Source organism: Eleginops maclovinus, chromosome 5 (assembly GCF_036324505.1).
Source record: "Eleginops maclovinus isolate JMC-PN-2008 ecotype Puerto Natales chromosome 5, JC_Emac_rtc_rv5, whole genome shotgun sequence".
NCBI lineage: Eukaryota > Metazoa > Chordata > Actinopteri > Perciformes > Eleginopidae > Eleginops > Eleginops maclovinus.
In genome coordinates this window covers 4,330,491-4,354,105 of record NC_086353.1, presented here as the reverse complement: position 1 = coordinate 4,354,105, position 23,615 = coordinate 4,330,491, and the positions used below count along the sequence as shown (strand labels likewise).

General features: G+C 39.6%; 2 protein-coding genes across 6 annotated transcripts in view; one reads left to right on the top strand and one right to left on the bottom strand.

The window, feature by feature from the left end:
• The window catches only part of sh2d3a (SH2 domain containing 3A), a 14,522-nt gene extending 9,328 nt beyond the window's left edge, over positions 1-5,194 (top strand). For 2 of the 4 annotated variants that reach the window (XM_063884760.1, XM_063884758.1), the window contains 10 exons: positions 99-184; positions 437-556; positions 723-880; positions 973-1,155; positions 1,846-2,007; positions 2,238-2,353; positions 2,835-3,006; positions 3,105-3,216; positions 3,624-3,809; positions 4,448-5,194. In XM_063884760.1, the coding sequence (XP_063740830.1) occupies positions 99-184; positions 437-556; positions 723-880; positions 973-1,155; positions 1,846-2,007; positions 2,238-2,353; positions 2,835-3,006; positions 3,105-3,216; positions 3,624-3,809; positions 4,448-4,641 (1,489 nt within the window). In that variant the 3' untranslated portion in view covers positions 4,642-5,194. Of the gene's footprint in view, positions 1-98; positions 185-436; positions 557-722; positions 881-972; positions 1,156-1,845; positions 2,008-2,237; positions 2,354-2,834; positions 3,007-3,104; positions 3,217-3,623; positions 3,810-4,444 lie in introns of all 4 variants that reach the window. The other 2 variants (XM_063884759.1, XM_063884757.1) reach the window with 1 other exon arrangement.
• LOC134865271 (cdc42-interacting protein 4 homolog) lies at positions 5,193-23,615 on the bottom strand. Of its 2 annotated transcripts, XM_063884761.1 has the most exons (15): positions 23,315-23,615; positions 16,911-17,026; positions 16,767-16,820; positions 15,579-15,726; positions 15,415-15,477; positions 14,560-14,664; positions 14,165-14,293; positions 13,817-13,963; positions 12,488-12,649; positions 11,035-11,058; positions 9,211-9,320; positions 8,371-8,503; positions 8,232-8,299; positions 7,429-7,535; positions 5,193-7,342 (listed from the first exon to the last, which is right to left on the bottom strand). In XM_063884761.1, exons 1-15 carry the CDS (start codon positions 23,336-23,338, stop codon positions 7,197-7,199), a joined length of 1,536 nt encoding a protein of 511 aa, XP_063740831.1. In that variant the 5' UTR covers positions 23,339-23,615; the 3' UTR covers positions 5,193-7,196. The 2 variants fall into 2 exon arrangements, with proteins under 2 accessions (XP_063740831.1, XP_063740832.1); XM_063884762.1 differs by lacking the exon at positions 11,035-11,058 and having other exon boundaries at positions 23,315-23,614.

The window sequence follows — 23,615 nt, the reverse complement described above, 5'->3', positions numbered from 1 at the left end:
AGTCTATTGAAAAGTATTCCAGTCCACATACAATCCTGTAGTGCTGAAACACACTGCATTCACACAGATATATAAAAACTGATGTCTTTGGGTTGCAGGAGTGGAAGTCAGCCTTCTAACTTGGAGAACGTTGGATGCAGACCTTCCCTTCAGTCTGCACAATCTGATGGCAACCTACGAGCTGGTACATAACCTCTAATGTCCACTGGCTGCAGCTCTGTCAATCTGCTGTCAATCTGCTGTCAATCTGCTGTCAATACAGCCACTGTGCTGTCAGGATGCAGGCTTGTCTTTTTTGCAGCTCACGTGGGGTCCTTCTTTCCAATTCTCTGTATTTAGGCAGTGCATCTATTTTTTTGTCAAAGCAATGTTTGCTGAACGCTGACATTATTTATTAAGATTGGTTTTCTTTGGATTTCTTTGTCTCCTCATCCAGGGGTGCAACAAAACACTAAGCAGGAGGACACCGGCCACGCCCCCATCTCGCCGGTTTTTCGAACGGGCAGCGAACCCCTGCTTAGCCCCAGACTACGACACACACGCCCTAACTTTCCAGGTGATGCACACAAGCTGAACAGCACATATTTTGTGGACCCTCTGAATTTGATGGATTTTAGCTGCCTGAAGCCCAACCTGTCCTAAAGAGTTCAAGTACCGCAGCAGCACCTTCTAAATGGAGACTATTAATGACAGACACATAACGCCCTCCTCTGTCCCTGCAGGTGGTGGTGTAACTTTGCGAGGTTCAGACGGACAGCTGCACCCGAGAGCTCCTCCTAAACCTCTGAGAGTCTCTGTTCTCTTCCCCAACTCCGTCCCTCCCCCACCCAGAGACCGGAACGTTGACCCCTCCTCTTTCTACGATGAGCTGGTCGTCCAGGTAGATACCTTTGTCTGCATTATGCTTTTCTATTTCTTACAAGTCTGTAAATCCTCCATGAAGAGTTTATCTCTGCTTGCTTTTGTGCCCAGGTGCCACAGATGAAAGGTCATGTGGACCGCCTGCGTGCCGAGGAGAAGTGGCAGAGCCGCGCCCGCCTCACCGAGACTTCCTTTGGCTTTTTGGAGGCAGAGAAAAACGAAGAATCATTACAGCTGCCAGCTCTACCACAGAAGAAGTCAGAAGTAGAAGACTGGCATTTTGAAAAGCCACATGTAAGTAAACATTTTTGTTGATTTGTTTCAGTAGAAAGGTTGTAAAATGTTTCAAGGATACAACCGTTTGAAAGGGTTTATCATTTACAGTTACAGTCACTTATTTTAAGATACAGCAGGGCAACAAATAAAGACAGGATAAGACGTTAGCATGCTTATCTCAGTATCTCTGCAACACAACACTAAACGTCTTTGCAGTGACGTCAACACTTTAGACCCCCATTATGTTGATAATGTTTTAAATTCAAGCCATACTTTTACACAATACACCTTTTAATCACAAACCAAGTTTACAATAGAGCTTTACAAATACATTTTTTATGCATACTGTACATTTATGGCTTTCTTATTCCTATTTTCTTACATTCTTCTTCATTTTGTTTTATTTCCTTATAATATAAAAAGCCGTTTTTCAAATGTTTATATGAAGTCAGTGACAGAGCTGTCAACTCTGTTTTAATTTGTTTTACTGTTTCAAATTGAAATGATTCGCATCCATGCTCATGTTGTTTCTTACCTATTTCATGTCTATTTGAAATGCTATAATCATTTTTGTAAACAATGATGTCCTAAGAATACATTTGGTTTGAACAACTCTGTAAAATATGTTAAAGATCCTATACCTACACTTTGTAACAGCACAGAGGGTCAGCTGTGAATTAACGCGACATGCTTTTTACTCCATCACAGGTGGAGTCGGTCTCATGTTTCCAGTTGGATCAGTTTGAGTCGCTGCTCTTGCCGGAGAACAACCGACCTCTAGAGCCCGGCGTCCTGCTGGCGCTCAAAGAGCTCTTCAATCGCTCAAACGCCGACAGCACCGCTCGGCACATGCTCAGTGTCGACTGCCAGGTAGCTCTCAACACTCTACATACTGTGTACTAAATATATTTTTTTGAGGGACATGGCACACTTTTATTCTCACCCTGAGGTTTACTACCTTTTTAGTAGCTTGATAAACATGGTCCCTGGTTTATGATATGGTGTTTTTGGTCAATATAAGTAGCATAAATAACCACTCATCAATTAACCAAATGTAAAACCTTACTGAGCATTGATTGGTGATTGTTGTCGTGCTGTAGGTTGCACGCATTGTTGGGGTGACCGATGAGCAGAAGAGGATTATGGGAGTTGGATCAGGGCTGGAGCTTGTCACTTTGCCACATGGACGCCAATTACGACAGGATCTGTTAGAAAGGTAGGTGAAGATGACACAGACAGTGAGAAAAGGCTACAAGTTCAGAGCTTTGCATGTGATGCATGATATATTACAATTGCCTCATTAGAGAGTAAATGGTTAACCTGACCATGAAACTAGCTGGTGTGCACTTTAAAACAGAAGGATCCAATGGGATGATGTTAGTTTTTTAATGTACAATAAACGATGATAAATCAATATTTTGCCAAGCTATTCAGAATTAACGAACAAAACTTAGCAAACATAATGAATCCACTTGTTAAAGTAGGAATTCTTTGGTCATTCATCAGGATCCTATTTTTTACAAAGTAAATACTGGATGAACATAAAAACAATCATTTGAACATTTAGCCTTACTGGCTTCAGGTTTATCTATCTGGTAGGTATATTACACAGCTCCCCACTGGGAAGGAGGAGGAAAGCTGTCCTCACATTCTGCCTTACTTAATCGTATGCACTCTAATACATTTTTTATTTTTAGGCATCATCTAATAGCACTGGGAGTCGCAGTGGACATCCTGGGCTGCACAGGGACTGTGAGCCAGAGGTCAACTGTTTTACACAAGTTAATCTTATTGGCTCAGGCCCTGAAAGATCACGCCCACAACCTCTACTCCTTCTCAGCCGTGATGAAGGCTCTGGATATGCCTCAGGTGGAGAAGATGTGACAAATACATTGTTTAAACTAAGGTCAAAATGCAAACGGGATGGAGCTAACCAACACACTTGGTATATTTGTGCTTGTGTGCAGATAACGCGACTAGAGATGACGTGGCGGGCGCTGAGGAGAAACCACACGGAGACTGCGGTTCTGTTTGAGAAGAAACTCAAACCCTTCATGAACATGCTGAACGACGGAGACGGTGAGTGGTGGAGTTTTTAACTAAGAAACGTTTTTATTTCATTCATTGGTAGAAGCTTTTGTCCAGTGTGACTTTTCGCTTTCAACACTAACAGCTAAAAGAACAAGAACTTAGTTTTATTTTTCAGTAGATGAAAGTAAGTGCTAGTATAGACTGTTTGTCTCAGTTATGAAATCAGTTTGTTTTTCTCCAATAAAAAATCAAAAGCAGTGGGAGAAAAGCCACACTGTATATTTTTCAGACTTCATGGAAGCCACAAAAGACACTGTGTGTACTCCAGAAAATCTATAAAACACTTCAGCAAATCAGCACTCTTCTCCTTTTAGTTGTGTGAAGCTGTGCGGTATGAATAGTGCTGAACCTTTGTTATTGCTTTGACTCTTATTTGTTCATGTGTTCTTCTGTAGACTCTGTAGTCCACGGTCCCATAGCCGTGCCTCACCTGGTTCCCCTGCTGATGGTGATGGAGGGCGACGACCCGGTCGAGAACAGTGAGCGGGGCTGTCAGCTCCTCTACGACGTCCTCCAATCAGCTCGCAGTGCTGCGCTGCACGCACAGGATTATCAGCAGCACGCACACACTCTGCTCACAGGTACAGATTAACCAAAATACAGATATTAAATATAAACATCCCCATCAAATGAATGTGACCTGTTCATAAGGAGATGTTGAGTTAGTGAGATTTGCTAGTTAAGGCTCTTTTTGCAAGTAAGTTTTTTAATTAAATATTTTACCAAAGATTAAAAAGATTCTCAACAATTACTGATTTGCATTATTTGCCATGCCAAAAATAACATTTAAATAAATCTAAGAAAAAACCAAGTCCTCCACCTGAATTTGGGAGGCCATGTTTAGTACTAATTTTATTAAAATGAGTTATTGGTAAATAGACATTTCTATATTTTAGAAGATTTTTGTACCAAATCATTTCAGATTGGGGTTTTAATGGGGTTTATGTTCTAGACTTGTAAAACAGGTCAGACTAGTTCTTACTTTTGCTTGTACTGAAGGGAAATGTGCGAGAAACTTAGTTAACTTAATCAAATTCACTTGAATCTGTGTTCTTATGATATGAGTGGTTCTTGCTGTTGTAAGGCTGAGCAAATATAATTCCACTGGCAGAAATAAGAGAGTATATTATCTTTAAAAAAACATTGTGCATGGTAAAACTGATGTGAAATTACCTCCTTCTTGGTGTCTGATTGGATGTCTGCCACGTTTCTTCAGCAGGAAGCTGGGAGCCGGTGCCTGAGATGCTAGAGGCTTTCCGGACTGAGTTCGCCCTGCGGTTGTTCTGGGGTCAGACGGGGGCCACAGCCAGCAGAGAGGAGCGCTACGAGAAGTTTGACAAGATTCTTTATGTCCTCTCAGATAAACTGGAACCCGTGGAACTCACCCCACAACAGCCTGATCCTCTAACCTGAGCCTCAGGGCCCGTTCCCCTGAGGGAAAGGGACTTTCTTCACTGGAGGAAAGATTTTCAGTTTAGCCTCGGGGAGTTGCCAAGGCAGAGATCTCACATCTGAGATCACACAGACATAAAGAACGTTTATTTTTCAAATGTGAGAATCTTTAAAGCTTGTCAAGCGACAACTTAACTTATAAAAAATGTCATTATGTCTGAACTATGAGAGCCCTGTGCAGACCTTTACTGTGAAAAGGGCTGTGTTGGATTCAGGCGATCTGGAAATTGTTTACCCAAAAACTAGCATCTGTTTATGAATGTGCATTTCTGATACTGAGGCAGTGTTCACACACCACACCACTTTCTCTTTTAATACTTGAGTCCAAAGGACCATCATGATTAAACCTGATTGAGTTCCCTTGTACATGACCTGCTGCTGTGAGAGACCACACTGGAAATTGTGTTCATTTCATGTCAGTGTTTCTAAAGCAATACATGTATTTGTGTGATGTTCGTGTTTACTATTTCTCATAAATAATACTCTAAAAGAACAATAAAAGACAACCAATGTATTTTTCTTTACACTTTATGACTCAGACAAAACATGTAAATACATACATTTTCCTTTTAGAATGATCTCATACAATAATACCCCTTAAATGTTAAAAAAACAAAAGTCTACTAGTGCAGGACAGAGTGGTAGAGAAAGAGATCGGTAAACATTATGTGGCTCAAAGAGAGATTTTAGTTCCCCTATATTCCATAACAAGTGTTGCTTTTTATGAATATTCCAGGAATTCTGTGCAGATTGATGTTTGTGCAGTTTGACACAAGAGGTTTGATGTATTTACTCACGTTAAATGAAAAGTTTGAGTCTACAAACGGTTGTCCAATTATTGTGCTGTGTAGGTAAGTAGGCAGGCAGTTAAACTTTTGATATAAATAATGTTTTTTTAAATTAATTCTAGATCATTTTTCAATAAGGAAGAAGAAGTAAGAGTATTTTGAACTAGTTCATTGACTGTATAAGGCACAGGTACTTTAGGAATTTTGATTTAACAAGTCAACTGGATTTAAATTCAGAATAATGTCAAAGGTTTTAAACATGTCCATTGTTCAAAGAGTGTTTGAGAATGTAACTAGGAGTGATCATATAAAAGGCTCAATATAGGACAACAGGTGGTTTAACTGTTTAAAAACCAGTATACAAAAGTGAGGAACATAAAAATGTTAAAGTAGAAACGGCTGAGCAGAATTGAAAACACACTGCAATTTCCGTGCAAAGACAAGGACTGATTTTTATGTCCATGCTATGTGATGATCTCTAAATCAGTGACCTCGTACATACTTCTGCCAGGAATGCTAACAAGGTAAATGCTGTATTTTTACTTTAATGTTCATTCTTGCCACTGTGCTTGTTGTTTTCTTTTTACACGCGTGTTTAATTCACAAAACATTTTTAAAGAAACTATAACATCATCTGGAGATAAGAGATTAGGTCCATGTGCCCCTATGCACTGTTCATTGGAGCAGCTTTTGCTCGCTGTAATTATTTCTTTATTAGAATATTTCTGGTATTATTACCAAAAAAAAACCCAAAGCCTATCACGGAGTACTAGTCACTAGAAGCGTGAGTGGTATGTAGTGATGTCACTATGTCCCGGAAGTAAATAAAGGACTCCAATGGAGGCATTTTCAGGGATTTTAGCCTTTGTAGACCCTTTACATGCAAAATAACCTATAAAACACACTACGGGAACGGGAGACCCCCAAAAAGCACAATAGGGCCCCTTTAACTTCAAGTGATGAAGCCACATATACTTTTTTTCAAAAACTTGATCGTGGATTTTTGTCTCCATTCCCTTAGAATAGAAGCAACTTAGGAAGAGGCCAGAATGAACAACAGGAAATGATTGCAGCAAGCAAAACCTATCTCAGTGGCACCTGACTAATGTTTTAGGAAAGACATGATATAAAAGTGAACCTATCCTTTACTGTGACAGACCTTATTGTGTGCACTCCCTACAGAGTAGTGGTTTTCATCCAGTTATTAGTCATAAAACATCAAAAAGATTAAAAGAAAAACTCACATTATCCTGTCAGGAGAGAGGTTTAAGCAGAGGGCCGGTGATACACAAAGAAAAATGCTCAGCAGGTTATTAGAGATGGCAGTGGGAAAGTCAAGTGAATGGATATATCAACATAAAGAAATGTAGCGTCATGCTACTATGATGCTGAATATGTTACAAGAGTTATCACTTAACGAAGTGACCAAAAAGTTCAGCTATACATTCAGAAGTTTGGATTTAAAAGAGCTGAAGTGTATAAAGATCAGAGGGTCTGAGTTTAGAGACGGCCTCCCCTGCAGCAGCGAGTAGAGATAGGCACTTTATAATATTGCAATCAGCCTCGATAAGAAGCTTCCTAATCACTCGCTTTCATCTCGCCAGACACGTCACAGGCTGAGATAAAAGATGTAGAGAAAAGCTCCAATTATCATGGATGACTTTGTATTCACCTCTGGCTCATAACTTGCTATTCATCAAAAGCTCTAAGTGTGTGTATGTGTATGTGTTATGGGGAAAGTTTAACATAGGATGAAGGAATATAGCCCTCTTCTCCACCGGCTCTAAGTACTCGCATCCATCCGTCTCCTTTATCCTCCTCCATTATACTCAACAGCTCACCCTCGGTAATGGAAATGGTGCCTTCGCTGTTGCCTGCACACACACAATGAAGACATGTTTAAAAGCCTGAAATTAAATCCATTTATGAGCGATCTAGGTAGATGAATATGACCACTTACCTTGAAAAGTGTACAGAGCCGTGCACTGGCCAACAGGGGTTTCTACGTCATCAAACTCGTCATCAAACTCTAGGTAGATATTCTGAGGCAGTTCAGCTGCTACGCCACTGGAAATGTCCAAGAACAAAAGTCAAGTTATTTTATTCAGTGTATTCAGCTCATTCACTATTAAAAAATAGTTCAGTATCTGGGTTTCGAGTTGCTTTCTTGCTTAGAGTTAGATGAAAAGACTGATACCACTCTACAGTATCTGTAAAGTAAAAAGGCTACATCCAGCACCTTGGTTAGCTTAGCTTAGCTTAGCTAAGCATAAAGACTGGAAACATGAGGGAACAGCGGGGTCATTACCAGTCTAATACTGTATGTTATTTATATAAAATACTAGCATTGTAAAAGATTGGTAAGAACTGTCATTCACAATCCAAAATGCAAATGAATGAAGGGAGATGTTTTCAATGCATCTTGTATGGTATATATATATATATATATATATATATATATATATATATATATATATATATATATATATATATATATATATATATATATATATATATATATCATGTTAGATTGTAACATTATCTAACCTGCAGTCAGTTTAGTCAAATAATCATACTGCCACAACAAGCCGGCGGCGCTGACACATTAGCTTCCCGGCATTACTGCTCAGACTACTCTATTAGCTAAACTAATGTAACGCGCAGTAGCTTCAAATAAATGAAACAAACATTTTCTTGTCAGCATAAAAGTTAATTAGCAAATCTCTCAAATCATTAAACGACTCCTTTAAATACGGGTCTTACGTGTGTTGAGTATTATTGTTGATGGCGTTGGAAGACTCCTCTCCTCCCACTGCTTCTGACAGCCACGTCTGTGATGAACAATATGTTAGACGTGCACAAATGCACAAAATGCTTAAATATCATGTGTGCGTGTGTTAACCTCATATTTGGCTAACTCCCCCCTCAGGCGGCCGATGTTTTGAGCAGTTTCTGAGATCTGAGGCTCCAGACAGGAGGGGTCTCCCATCTGTGGATTCTGCTCGTACACACCCTTCATCTTCTCCAGTGCCTCGCTGAGGGCAAAATGGGGAAGAAAAGTGTTATCATTTTGAAAAAGGTGAACACTCATTAAGGAAGTTTCTCTCCTGTGTAGCATCAGCTAGGAGACTTGCTGAAGGGAGACTTTGTGCAGCTCTATATGATATAAGTGAGCCGAGGTACCGATGATGGGTGACAAAGCCTGGCTCACAATTATTGTTAATACCAGACGTGTGGGAGGTCAAGGCTTCATGTGGACCAGTTAAGTTCTCCCACACAAAACTGGGAAAACCCTTTCTTTATGGAACTGGCTTTGGCTACAGGGGCAGAGGAAAGAGTGTCTCCCCAATTAGGAGCACACTTTTGTCAAAAACATCACTGTTTCTGTATTTTAATTTTTGCAGACCATTTACGTGCACAATAACCCTATATAAACACACCCCGAAAAACATAATAGAGCCCCTTTAAAGTAAGTCCAAAAGCTTTAAAATTCAGTGATGTCACTCTACTCTGAACTAACTGAGGTGTCCACCAAAGAAAGTATTTAAATGGTTGTTTGAATACCAAAACCCAAAGAAATATAGGGCAAATAATAACTTATCGTTTGTGATACCACCACACTATGCTGCCCCAAACAAGATCAAATGTTCACAGTGCTACACCATGAATCAAAGGTCATACCTAATAATAACAGAGGCAAAAATGTCATCTGTTTTTTGTAGGATGATCCTGAATGTGTCACCTTTGGTCCAGTGCCTTTTGCAGCTCTTTAGAGATGTCATCAATCTTTGACTGCAGCCTCTTCTTCCTCTGCTCCGGGGGAAGGTGAGAGAAATCTTCTGCAGGAAGCGGCTACACACACACACACACACACACACACACACACACACACACACACACACACACACACACACACACACACACACACACACACACACACACACACACACACACACACACACACACACACACACACACACACACACACACACACACACACACACACACACACACACACACACACACACACAATTCAAGCAGCAAGTAAACACCAACCGTTCTAAGTGCTCACCACCAGATGTCACTCCTTTCCGTTTCAATTTCTCTCCACCCGAGCCACATAATTATTATTTTACGAGGAAACACACATTGTTACAGACAGAGACAGTGAGGAGAAAGACCATTAGTAACCGTATGACATCCCCTCAGAATACCACTGAATATTAAATGTGTTTCTTTTAATCGTCTGATGCAACAAGTAAAACTGTTTCTCCTGTGATGCCATACCAATGTACAACCAGGGAGGTGCAAGAATCTTGTTTATTCCCCAAATATAACTGATTTAAATTCCCTAATATTTTGAGACTGAGGAGTAACAAAGCACTATTCACTTTTGAAGTGGTTAAAAACTTTGTTTGGATAAAAGCTTAGTGGTAGACTCCTGCTGGACTTTGAGCTGTTTGTTAAAATGAGGCTCAAAAACAAGCTTTTTTGTGATAAAATCCTGGATTATTTTCTCTAAACATTAAGTCTCAACAAAAGGGGCCTTTCTTTTTTACCTCTACAGAGACAAAGGTCAAGAATAAGTGAGGTAAAAGATTTAAAACGAGATGCCCAGAATATAAATAGGTACTAATTATTCTGGATGAAGACTTTTTTTTTACAGCTTGTTTGTTTGGGTAATTCAAAGTAGCATCCACATTTTTCTGAAAGGAGACGTTCCTTTTTTAAAGATATCAGATATCCTACCAACAAAAGCTATTTGTATGGCAAGAAACCGTAAGGGGTAAAATAACTAAATGTGGTTTTGTTGTTATTTGGGTGAACAGGCCTATAAATGAATCGCTACAAGTAGTCCGCTTTAAAATTCAATATATAATATAAATTGTGTCCATTTGAATAGTTAGGTGAGAGATTTAAATGTAATTAATCAATGCGGCATCACAGAATAAAGACTTTTCTCTGAAGCATGAAGATGAAGTTAATAGTGTTCCTTGATTAAAAATGTATTGCACTGAGCCATTAGAAACATTCACTTCATTTTGTAAATGAAGGGGTAGCTGCACCCATGCAAATAATCCTGCTTTGCAGGACCAACACATGGCAACTACATGCACTTTCAGCACAGCAGTTTTACAGCTGGTTCACCTGACCACACACAGCTGTGATTAAAGGTGAGGTAACGTGAAGCCCTGCAGACCCTAAAATGACTAAAAATGTCACAAAAAAAGTCAGAATTCTTTAGTGGAATCTGTTCTCACTGCAGTAAGTAAATCTGCACGATTTGTTTTCACTGACACACAAATTATTAAGGGATAGTTTGCATTGTTGGAACAGCAGTGGATTACTTTGCATCCATGCAGACACTCCTTTCTGTTTTACCAGAATTAGCACTTCCTCTATTTACTGCAGGTAATGCACTGACTATTGATAAGGACATCATGAAACCCAACTTCAAACAATCCAAACTATCCCTTTTTACCCCTTTAAAAAGAATCCAGCACCAGAATACTTTTAATTAAGCACCTTTGAAGTCTACCCTTAAATATGTGTTATTAACAGTTACCATGTGCTTTTCAGCATGCGATATCTGGATAGAGGAAAATGAACACTCAAAATGAGATAGATGAACAACAAAAACACAAATTGAAGCACACTTTTGGAGTAACTAGCATAAAATGTGCAATATCTACATGTTAAGATTATTATCAATACCTGCTGCTACTTCTTAGTTAGACCATTTAATAAGGTACTGTGCAATACATATGTTTACTACTGTTATCTAGCTGCTACCACACTACATTCTGCATGTCATACTTAATTTATTTCATAAAAACTTATCCACCTGAATGTGCCCTTTTGTAAATTGTTTTTAAATATTATGTGCATGCCTTTATCTAATAGAGTTCCATTTTGTAGCTATCTATACTTTTGCTGTAACAATGTACATTTTGCATGGACTTCTGATTCTGAGAACTGTACAAATGTCCAGGAATAGCTTCAATGCATGAGGAGGGGGGATGTTTACACACAGCAGGGGAGGACCTGAGCAGATGTCGTCACTCACCCGGTGCTGTTTGTGTAAAATCTTTAAGGTGGAAATCCTGGGTTTGAAAGAAATATTAAACTCTCTCAGGCAGACAGAGAGAGGGGAAGGCTGCAGCTTGGAGAGGGGGAGGGAGAGGGGGCGGCTGCCCGGTGGGAAAGGGGACGGGGGAGAGTAAGACAGAGGGAAAAACTGTGGAAGAGTGGTAAAAAAAAAAAAAAGACAAGGGGAGTAGAGGAAGAAGAACAAAGGAGGCAGAAAATTACACTGGTAAATACAGAAGAGGGAAATAAAGGGGAGTCAACAGATGCAGAGGCTTTTGAGGAAAGAAAAAGGGGGGAGAAGGAGTTAATGAGAGAGCGAGGGGTGTTTTTAGGGCAAGTCTGAGCAGCAGACAGGAATTAGAATTGGTCCCTGAGGGCAACTGGGTGGTGGGGTAAGACATGAGAGGAATGTGTGTTGAGTTTCGTGTGTGTGTGTGTTTGTTTTAATGCATTGTTATGAGACTGTGTGAGCCTTATTTTTGCACTTCTACAATGGCCAACAAAAAGGAGCCTAACAAGAGAGCCGGGCCCAGATCTACGAACATATTTGACTTCTTCAAAGCTGTCTGTAACCTAAATCTGCAACAGGCTGTCAAACCAAAAATACAGGTTTAAACACAATCAGCTGTAACATGACACCTATTCTTCAACGCATTGAAGGAGTTTTGATGTAGTTATGATTAGAAATAAAAACGTTTTGTTTATTAAAAGAAAAGGTCTGGCGATATCTTTTTTTTTCTTAATTCTTAATTTTAGCCAAATAACATATTAATAGCCCTGTCCCATTCGAAGAACAGGACAGGGAGGATTTTCAGGTTGTCAAATGGCATAACAGCGAAGGGAGAGGCGGTACGTATTTCGTCCTTGAGACGATGCATCTTTTATGCAAAAGTAAAGCAAAGCTAATTTAAAGAGATAAACAAATTCACCTTGGTCTTCTTGCTGAAAGGCCAGAGCTTGGCGCGCACTTTAGGAGGGTTGAGGCTTGACTCAGAGGTGGCTGATTTGATTCCCTGGGTGTAGTCTTCAAACTCAACATCTGCAGGTCGCTCAAAACCAGATTTGTGCTGCTCTATGAACAGCATCGAGTCCTGCAGGGAGACAAATGGACAAAGGTTTACATCAAAGAAAGTAAAGTGTTGTTTCTGTGTAGATTCAGAGTGAACAACAGGTTGCTCACTCTTCATTGGCTGATACTTTTTTTTATGTTCAGGATTCATATTTGTACTTCGTTCCTCTACTGGGACATGTCTCCATTTTTTTATGTTCGAAAAGCTCTTTATTGTTCTCATCCTGCCTGTGCTGCAGCACCTCTTTTCACCCTCTGTCTGAAACCAGAGCCCAGTCTGCTCTGATTGGTTAGCTGTCCGGCTCTGTTGGGATTGGTCAATGACCCGCCCCTATCACTTACAATGTGTTAGAGCGCTAGCCAATAAAAAAATGTGAGTGTTACATAGTGATGTCACTATGTTACTGAAGTAAACAAAGGAGTGAAATGGAGGCGAACTTTAGGATTTTAGCCTTTGCAGACCCTAAACATGCACAAAAACCTATATAACACACTACAGGAAAGGGTTCACTTCAAAAAGAATAATAGGGCCCCTTTAAATCAGTAAACTCGACTGAAATGTAACCTTACAAATAAAATAATAGGGGGAAAAATCAGTTTCAAAAAACCCTCACTTTAAAGATAAATCAACATTTGAGGCACAGTGTGAATAATAAGATTCTACAACGGCTTAGAAAAAGTTGGGTTTTTCCCAAGAGTCCACGTTAAGAAAGGGTGAATAATTGATTTACAAATGCTCATTTCCTGGTTGAAGTGTTCGTCCAAATGCTTTGAAAATGTTCAATAAGGAATTCATTGGACTTGTACAAAATGCATCTCGGTGAGTGCAGTGAATGTAAACGAAACGTTTGTTTTTTTAACTAGAAAGCTCCATAGGGTGTATTTAAGTTGAAACAGGTAAGTAGCCTCATTAAATGCTTATTTGTTTTCCTTTCAGGAGTTCGATAGGAGGTTTTATACGAGCGATCCACTCATCTAACTCTTGGAAAATAAGCCAATTTCCCAAGAATAAAAACTATTCCTTGTAAACATCACAACGTAGACCAGCATCCCTCCAAGATTCACAACAATCAGATCACAGGTGTCTTAGATAGGACACTGGCCAAACAGCCACAGTCCCATTATTGTTTTATAATGTGGGTTGAACATATTTAAGCAAAGTGACCGTAAGAACACAACAAGCATTTACCTGTTTTTCATTAATTTTCCCTCCTGCATTGAAAATCCCTTCTAAACACTTTGAGATGATGGGCTGCACTTTCTTCTCGATGTCCGCAAACTGGCAGTATCCCTCCGCCATTCGCTGAATCCTCCTCTCATCCATGTCCTGCATGTTCTGTTCGGCACACAAACATACCACAGCCTCCTTAAATGTCATATTAAATCACACTGTGAACGTTTAGAAAATGCACATTCAAATAAAAACACTGGAGAAGGATTTGATTTTAAAGGGTCTGTTTGGTTTCTATATCTAAAAAGGTGTGTGAGCATTGGCTAGTTGTACTGCATTGTGTGTTTACACGTGTCTCTCTCTCACATTGAAGATCTGCGGTATCTCCGTGTAGTAGAATAAGTTTTGTTCCTTGTTGTATTTCTGGAGCTGTGCAGCATAGTCGTTCCTGCACTCCTCCGCTGTGTGTGTGCGGGCATGGGCATGTTGCTTGGCCTACAGAGTAAAAGAAAGGCAGCGGAGAAAAAAGGGAGGGGTGCATGAAAGGATGCAGGAAGAGGGAAAGAAGATGCAAAACAAAACGCAAAAGGGGGGAGGTATGCGGGAAACAGATGCAGGGAGGAAGCGTAGGGAGGAGAGGCAAGGAAGGTTCAAGGTTATTCTTTGACTGAATATTTCGTGAAATCAGCGCTCAGATGTGTGTGTGTGTGTGTGTGTGTGTGTGTGTGTGTGTGTGTGTGTGTGTGTGTGTGTGTGTTTACTTTTTCAACATCCAGCCTGGTGGCATTGAGGTCATTCTCCGTTTTTTCGGCTTGTTGTGTGGCTTTCTCAGCCTCTCCCCACTCCTTGGCAAAGCGCTTCTTTGTCTGCAAGCATGTACACATACGCATGTACACACACACACACACACACACACACATACACATGTACACATGTACAAACACAAACACACAAATGAATGACGGCCACCATATAAAGATGATCTATAAAACATTATACAATTATAAATGAACCCAAATAAAACGTAAAATCTTACATTTAAAAAGTAAGACCTATTATAAGAAAGTAGGATTCGATTTTTGAAGTCGCAACAGGCCGGGATTATCCTCAAATAATTCACTAAAGGTTTCTTGAAAACTATGTAAACTTATACTAATCAAGGTGAAATAAAATAAAGACACTCAAATTCTCACCCTGCACAGGAACCATAGCAACATTAAGAGTATTGCAGTAAATCAAGCAATCCCAAACAGTTCCACTTACATTCAAAATAAAGTTTCCAATAATCATTTGAAGACGAAGACATTTAAACTTAGTTTTCCTTGTCGAAATACTGATTCCAAACTCAACAAAACTAGCTACAATAAGGAAAATAAAAGGCTTTGTCAAATCATCCATAAAGTGTATAACTAAACACTTTTTTTCAGGAAAATAGAGATAGCAAGTAAATAGTTGGGAAGTTGTAATAAAAGATGGACTTGTAAAATAAATCTGCTTGACAATATTATGTAACATATATGTTTTATTTTTATTGTATTGGAAGTTAACAAATCCTCTAATTAACGGACATGTGACCCAAACCAGAACTCTGTACGCAACAACAAAACATGACTCACACTTTCTAGTTGTTTAAAGGTGATCTCTAAGTTCTGCTGGGCCTTCTTGGCATCAGCCAGGTGCTGAGGATGGAAAATATTTCAGTTAATAAGCTGCGGTTTATGACAATAACACCACAGTATTCCCTCCTTCTTTCCCCATGTGATGTCCCTCCCTCCCTCACTGTTTTGCGCTCCTGTTTGAGATCCTGGAGGTACTTGGTGAGGTCCACACAGATACCGGTCATCATATTTTCAGCGATGAGCTCCCGTTGGCCGGCGTAATCGTTCAGCTCGTTCAGGATCTCCTGGAGGGAGGCGTGATTGCTGAATCTGCAGCACGGAGGGAGAGACAATTAGGAAAATCATCACAGCTGGATTTCTCCGCATGCTGAAGCAAGTTTTTACACAGGGAACCCTTATATAAAACATACCGAGGAACACAATGTATGTCGCTTGAAATACTGTAATTTTAGTGGTGAAACTATAAAGAAATAAAACAGAACAGTTTCTCAAAAATAAAAGTGCTGCTGAGGCAACATCTCGGGAATCTCAGGCAAGAACGTCCTTTAGTGTTCAGTTTATTCACTGATCCAATATCCAACAGTACAATGACAATGGTTTTCCTGTATCTTGAGCTATTTGCCTTTCCTGTGGCCTCCTTATGTCTTTCCCTGGTAAAAAAACATTTGCAATCTCTAGTGAGCTACTCCCGGCAATGCCTATCTCTAATACATTAACACCAAGAGCCCAAATCACCCATTGCCTAAAACCCACCTTCAAAATAAAAGCACAAAGAGTTACTTTAATGAACTAAAATAATTACACAAAATAAGAGGTACATTTACAACAAAAAAACAGCAAGAAAATAAACGTTTAACTATTAAATAATACAAATGAAGGAATAACTCCAACATTAATGGAGCCTATCTTTTATAACACACAACACAACCGAAATGTATTACAATGGGAAGTTAAAACCACAAAAACTCAGAACATGTCATATTTTCTATACTGATCAGCTGTTCCTCATCCATAAATAGTTATATTTTATAAATGACTCTTGGATACAAGAAGTTAAAAGCATAAATGCAACCACTAGTCATGTTTTTATGCAAGTGTCAGGAAAATGTTCAGCTATCTTTTGAAATGTTGCACAAGAAAAAAGGCTAATTATTGAGAGTCAGCATATGACAAGTCTACTTTTGGTAACTTACTTTGTGAAATCAAGGAGCTACAGTGTCAAGTTTCTAAATGTATTGCAAATTCTAAGTGTTAAATCTACCTTTGAGAGGCTAACAGCAACATAACCTACATAATTGTGTTTGTATTCACGCAAAAAAAGGACAGAAAAGGTCACATTGGTCTCTTACTTGCAGTCTTGCTCATCTTTGCTTCCTCGTTTTGCATATTTCTTTGATAGATTCCTGTAAGACAGTGTAAAAGAAGCAGAGTGACTCAGTATTAGACACATATGAATGCACAAAGACCAATTTAGGATCATAATCCGTGCACACCTGAGTTGTTTGGCGTAGCTCTGCTCTATTTCTGTCCGTTCCTTCACAAACTTTATGTACCGCTCCACCAGGTCGAGGCCCGACTGCGTATGCTTGTCGATGTGATCATACTGGTCCTAAGAGAGGAAAAGCACAGAAAGACAGATGTTTTAATATATGCACACAAATGCTGCTGCATCTGTAGAGAAACACCCTGAGCTGGAAATGTGTCACAGAAAACCCCTAACACACATTTTTCATTGTTTTGGCTCTGGGCTTTTGATTTATCACTTTCAATTTGAACTGAGGTACATCACTGTAGGACTTGCAGCCATTTTTGTCACATGGTCCAAATGTTAGACAAATATAACAGACTGAAACCATACATATGAGACACAGTTTAAAAAGAAGCTGAAACTGTGAAGTTGTCTTTGGTTTCAACCTCTGACTGGAAGCAAAAAGCTTCCAAAACAAGAAGTGAATCTGGCTGCAGAACAAAACACGTGTTTTTCAAAGTCAAGGGTTATACGTTTCCAACTAATGATGGTGTTTGTTTTGGATTAATCTGCTGTATATGGTAAAGTATCAAAAATAGAAATAACCATCACTATTACATCCTAAAGCCGCCTAAAGGTGGACACTTTAAATAACTTATTTTACTTGACAGTTCAAAACTCCAACAAGGTGGTTTCGCTTTCAGATGAGATCAATATCACCATTGAGAATTTAGAATTAGATATCACAATGAACGCATCATTGCATTATCAAAACACTCGCTGTCATCTGCAGACACTGAGACTAGGACCAACCAGCAGTGCAACAATGCAAACATTTAAAATGTACTGTCGCAGAAGAGGTGAGACATAAAAGAGTTATCTTTGTAAACAATGAATCAAGTGTCAGTATAGCAGCCGACAAACTCAGAAGCACTTCAGCTCAAACCACCTTTCATTAGCCTGTGGATCTGATACAAATGGAAACTGGAAGTCTAAGAATAACCCTCCACACACACCAACACACAGACACACACACAGAGACAGACACAGACACACACAGACACACAGAAACACACTCAGAGACACAGACACAGACCAACACACAGACACACACACAGAGACAGACACAGACACAAACTACAAAGGTGAAGTAGAGAAAAGAGAAAATGTCCTTCCAACATTCCTCTCTGTCTCTATTTAATCAAAATGACACACACACACACACACACACACACACACACACACACACACACACACACACACACACAAACCTGTCTGACAGGTAACGTTTGTCGTCTCTGTCCCCTCTGGCTTATTTCTACACACAGTCAAGACATACAAGGACTCACTGAAGGCTAATGTGACAAAGAAAAGCTGAAAGAAAGACAACTCTTGAGTGTGTGTGTGTGTGTGTGTGTGTGTGTGTGTGTGTGTGTGTGTGTGTGTGTGTGTGTGTGTGTGTGTGTGTGTGTGTGTGTGTGTGTGTGTGTGTGTGTTTGTGTGTGTTTGTGTCTGTCTGTTCAGGATCTTTTGGATCCAGAGACAAGGATTTTGAGTCCTCAGAGGAGGGCAAAGCTAAATGGAGATCATATGTAGCACAGTTAGCAATGTCCTCGATACGAAAAGGAGGAACAGGATGAGAAAACAGGAGAATAGGACGGGGTAAAACTGGTTTTTTTTTGTATCATAGAATCATAACTTTAAGGCATATTCCTGCACGTATCCACCACTCCACTTGCAACGCCCCATTACTTCCACTGTAACACATCTACATGTTTGTGCCAGAGGAGGAAACGCTGATAGGGAGAGGGTTCAGGAATGAGATAATCATTCGCTCAGTGTGAACCTCCGCCCTGTGACTGACGGTCCCAGGGGCCTCTCAAAACCCAGGAACCAGTCAGACTAGTCCCACCCCTCACCGTGACGGCACGCAGCAGCATATGTTTCCTGAAACACACTGATCTGAGGTCAGGTTCTAGCTTATACTCAGTCATAACATGAGCTCAACGGTGTGCACAAGCTGTCCATAACATTTGACTTCTTAATAAGTATTCTCAAACTAATGACTAACTAAAAAAGGTTGCACTTCATGTCTTAGCTAGTAGGGACTTTTGTAATGTGTAAATCAGTTGCTAGGAATCATCTGGATCCTTCTCCTATTCAAAGCAATCAACTGAGTAAACAGGAAGTCACTGGAGCCTCACAACCTGCAGCATAGCTTTCAAAATGTTTTAGAGACTCAACAAGCCAAAAAAAAGAGTCCTTATGTTTTTTGGGGTTTTCTCTTTACTGTGGTATGTAGTTTTTTGCGCATGTTAATGGTATGCAAAGGTGATCCTTCCAGAGGGTGTTTCGGCCTCACATCCCCCCCTCTGCATGAAACACCTCCATTAGACTCCTTTGTTTACTTCTGTAACATACTGACATCACTATGTAACAAACACGCTTCTATTGGCTTGCAAATTGTAAGTGATAGGCTAAGGGGCGGGACAGCTCAAAGCGGTTGACCAATCACAAAAGAGTCGGACAGCTAACCAATCAGAGCACACTGGGCTCTGGTTTTAGACAGAGGGTGAAAAGAGGTGCTGCAGCACAGGCAGTATGAGAAAGATAAAGAGCTTTTTGAACATTAAAGCATGGAGACATGTCACAGTAGAGGAATGAGATAGAAATACGAACCTGGAAATTAGCAGAATCTGTCCTCTTCAAAAACCAGACTACTAAGATTGAGAGTCTCCAATCTCATTGTCTTTCTTATTTTATCACTGATCACTTTTTTAAGTGCTTTTCTTTGAGTATATTCATGTTCTAGAAGGGAAGCATGTTGGTTTTTCCTTTGCAATTTCAGATTAAAATACAAAATCAGGCAGAATGTAGGGGAAACGTGTCCAAACTGAGGCCTGGTATATCATATACAGGCAGGCCGTGTTGAAAGAGAGGATTTTCAGCCTTGAGGCAACAAAAAGGGAGGAACTTTATGTCTTTAGGGTTAAAGAAGTGCGCTTGTGTGTACATCAAACCATCAAAGAGAATACTATGTGTTTTTGTCAGATTGCTAAGAATGAGAACAACCATTTCCTCAAACCAAAGGTGACAACTTCAAATAGTAACTGATTAGCAGCCTTCAAGGAAAATCATTTCTGTTTGTTATAAATACCAGGACATTAAGGCTGGAATATTAGGTATGGATAATCACTTAACCATCAATTCACTGTTTACTGCTTCTTAAATATGACAATGTTCTGCTTCTTAAATACTTTTTTGCCAAATATGATAGTAACCAGAAGATCAACAGGTGTGTTAGTGTTTGTCAGACATACAATGTGGGGCTTTTCTCTCGGTTTACTCCTATTGTATAGATCGAATGAATACATTTATGAAGAAAATAATCAACAGATCATCCTTAGTACTGTACTTGAGTACATGTACTTACTATCCACCACTGGTTTAATCTCACGGGAATGTGTGCAGACTGTGAACATAATCTCAGCAAGATTAAGGAAATTAGTCCAAAAATGCAGCTTTAATCCAAATATCAGAAACAGTCAGGATGATTTACTCAAAATCAAAACACACTCTACAGATAACACGCATTTTCCTTCAGGTCACCTTACATATCTGTGTCTCTGAGTCGGGCTGAGATGATTGGTTAATTACCAGTGGTGGAAAGGAACTACGTATATTTACTCAGGTATTGTGTGTTAGTACTTTTTTGACATATTGTACTTGAGTATTTCCATTTAATGCTCCTTTATACTTCTACTCTGCTAGATTTCAGAGGCAAATATTGTACCTTTACTCCACTACATTTATTTTAACAGTTACATGTATAATAAAAGCCCACTTTATGATGATACTGTATAATGCTGTACTGTTGTAAAAAATATAGACAGTATTTTAAGTATCCAAATTTAGTCGATATTGACAAACTACAATATTAAAATTCTTATATTTATGTCTTATGTTGCATTGATGGAGGAACTCAGGACTTAAGAGTTTCATTGCCATTCCTACACTGTAGCTGTCCATATGACATTAAAACCTTTGAATCTATCAGGTACTTTTACTTTTGATACTTGAAGTACATTCAGCAGATCACTCTGCTGTACTGTATGTTATTCTCAAATGGGCCATTGTGCAGAATTAGGACTTTTGGTACTGAAGTAACTTCTGATGCTGCTACTTTTTTAAATTTTTTATTGAAGACCATATCATTTGTACTTTTCCAACACTGTTCATGAGTGGCAAACCAAACATCAGAAACATGTATGAGGAACTACTTTTGCAGTTGCTATGAAGCAAAAATGCCAAACATTCTCAGGTTTCAGTCTCACAAATGTGAGGATTTCCTGCGTTCCTGTGTTGTAAGGGGTAGTAAACAGGATGTCTTCAGGTCCTAAACTGCTGGTAGGACAAAAGTAGTTATTGGAGGTAGGTTGTATATACATAATCACAACATGAGACTTAATATCTTCACAGATTTTGGTTTATAAAACAATCTGTTGTTTTCCAAACTGTTCTAGCAACTCTTTTTTGACTGTAATCCGTTTTGTTGTTAAATCAACAACCCAAACCTTTATTTTATAGAAAGCAGCTATGGTCAACCGTACAATATATTTGCTGTATCTATGATTAATTGATTGTTTGATTTATGCTAATCGATGCATACAGTACCAATACCAGGGTACGTGAAGGGGGGGGGTTCTGCGTCTTTCTGTTTTGTTGCTTGTTAGCAGACCCTGATAGCAGAGTGAACAGGTAAAGGAGGCATAGAGCGTCATTGTCAACTAGTTAATCGATCCCGGATGGCGTCGTGCTCACGGACGGATACATTTTTTTAAAAATAATAAATGGGTCGCGAAATATACTTGGGCGGCCATTAATATACCTGGGTGGCCCGCCAAAGTAAAGTCTATGTGTGGGGAACCCTGCAGTACCAAAAATAATCAGAATATTGCAACAAAGTCATTTCCATTGCAGTTCTTGAGTTTAGGCTAGGAGGCAGGCAGATCTAATACTAATATCTTATTCTTACACTAATAGAACTTATGAATAAATAACAAACTCAGTATTGAACCTACAATTTTAGAAACACACACATTTGTAAAACATTCCCAAAGCTTAGAACTGACCATGACATTTTCTTTTACTATACTAATATAGTCAGCATAGTTTTTAATAGCAAATATTCAAAGAATGGACATGATGTAATTTAGTTTGGGATTTAATTCACTACTACTTTTACTTTCAGATGAGGTTGTTTAAAAGGTGCCCTATTTTTCTTTCAGGGGGTTTACCTTTCCTTTAGTGTGTTACAGTAGGTTTTAGTGCATGTAAATGGTCTGCAAAGGCCAAAATCACATAAATCCCTCCAGAGGGAGTTTCTCTCCGACATTGGACACTTTGTTTACTTCCGTAACATAGTGACATCACTATGTAACAATAGCGATTCTATTTGCTAGTGCTCTAATACATAGTACATGATAGGCTAAGGGGCGGGACATCTCAAAAAGGTTGACCAATCACAACAGAGCGAGTCAGCTAAAAAGAGGTGCTGCAGCACAAGCAGTATGAGCAAAATAAAGCACTTTTTGAACATTAAATCATGTTAACATGTCACAGTAGAGTCACAGAATACAAATGGTCAATCTGAAGATGATCACAACAACGTCCCTTTAGGTCTAGACACATCAACATCGTATTAAGGCCATGGGAGTCCAAAACATACTGAACATAGCTGGCAAAATAGTTTGGACAAAAGACAAGGATCATTTAAAGGATATTGAGGTATTGTGGTTAAAAGTGGTTTCCTGCATTATACCAAGCCATCATTTGACCACATATATTTTTTGATATTTATAATTCCTCATAGGCCAAACAATTGATTGATTAACCAGGAAACTACTGCTAATAATGGTAACTTGCAGCCCTGATCAGATGCTCCTTTTGTTGGGTGCTTTTCTCCCTGTTCCCTGCACAGAGGACACGGTTATCTGACCTGATGACTGTCACTGTGATTCACAGCCGAAGGGAGACACTGACCAGATGCAGGGACAATCCTGAGCCTACAACACTCCCTGAGAGGTGTTGTCACAAAGCACAGCTCAGGTTAGAGCATGCACGAAAGGGGGAGTGTGGTGGTGGAGTACACCTTTATACCACAGTGTGGTAGATAAGGTGGGCAGAAAGAGTAATAAAACACACTTCTTTCCCCTCTGTTTATGATAAGGTATGCAGGGAGCTAGGAGTTGCGAAATCATCTGGCTGAAGCCTTTTTTACACAGCAAGATCACTTAACCCAGGCCCGCCGTGGAAAAGTACATATTGTGTCGACGAAAGCAAACGCAGTAGTACTCTTAAGGGATGGTTTTTGTTTTAGTAGCGACTTCTCCCAGAGGGCTCTTATTCTTGTGTCAGCTGTCAACTTACCCAGAGATCTGTTCCCCAGTCCATGTCCGCACAATTCAAATGTTTGAGGAGAGGAAGCAGGAATCCGTGTAAGAAGAGAAACAACCAGGTGCTGTCGGAGGTGGAAAAACCAGACCATAAAAAAAACTCCTCTCGTTACAAACGATTCCACAAAAAGTCTCGAAAGCGGAGATGGCGAAGGAAATGTTTGGAGGAAGTTTACGCCTTCTCCTTTGGCACGGACACCGCCGTCCTGTTTCTTCAGAGAGAAAATATGTTCAGGCGCTTTTTCCTGAAACAAGTTTGGGTCCCAGAGAGAGAG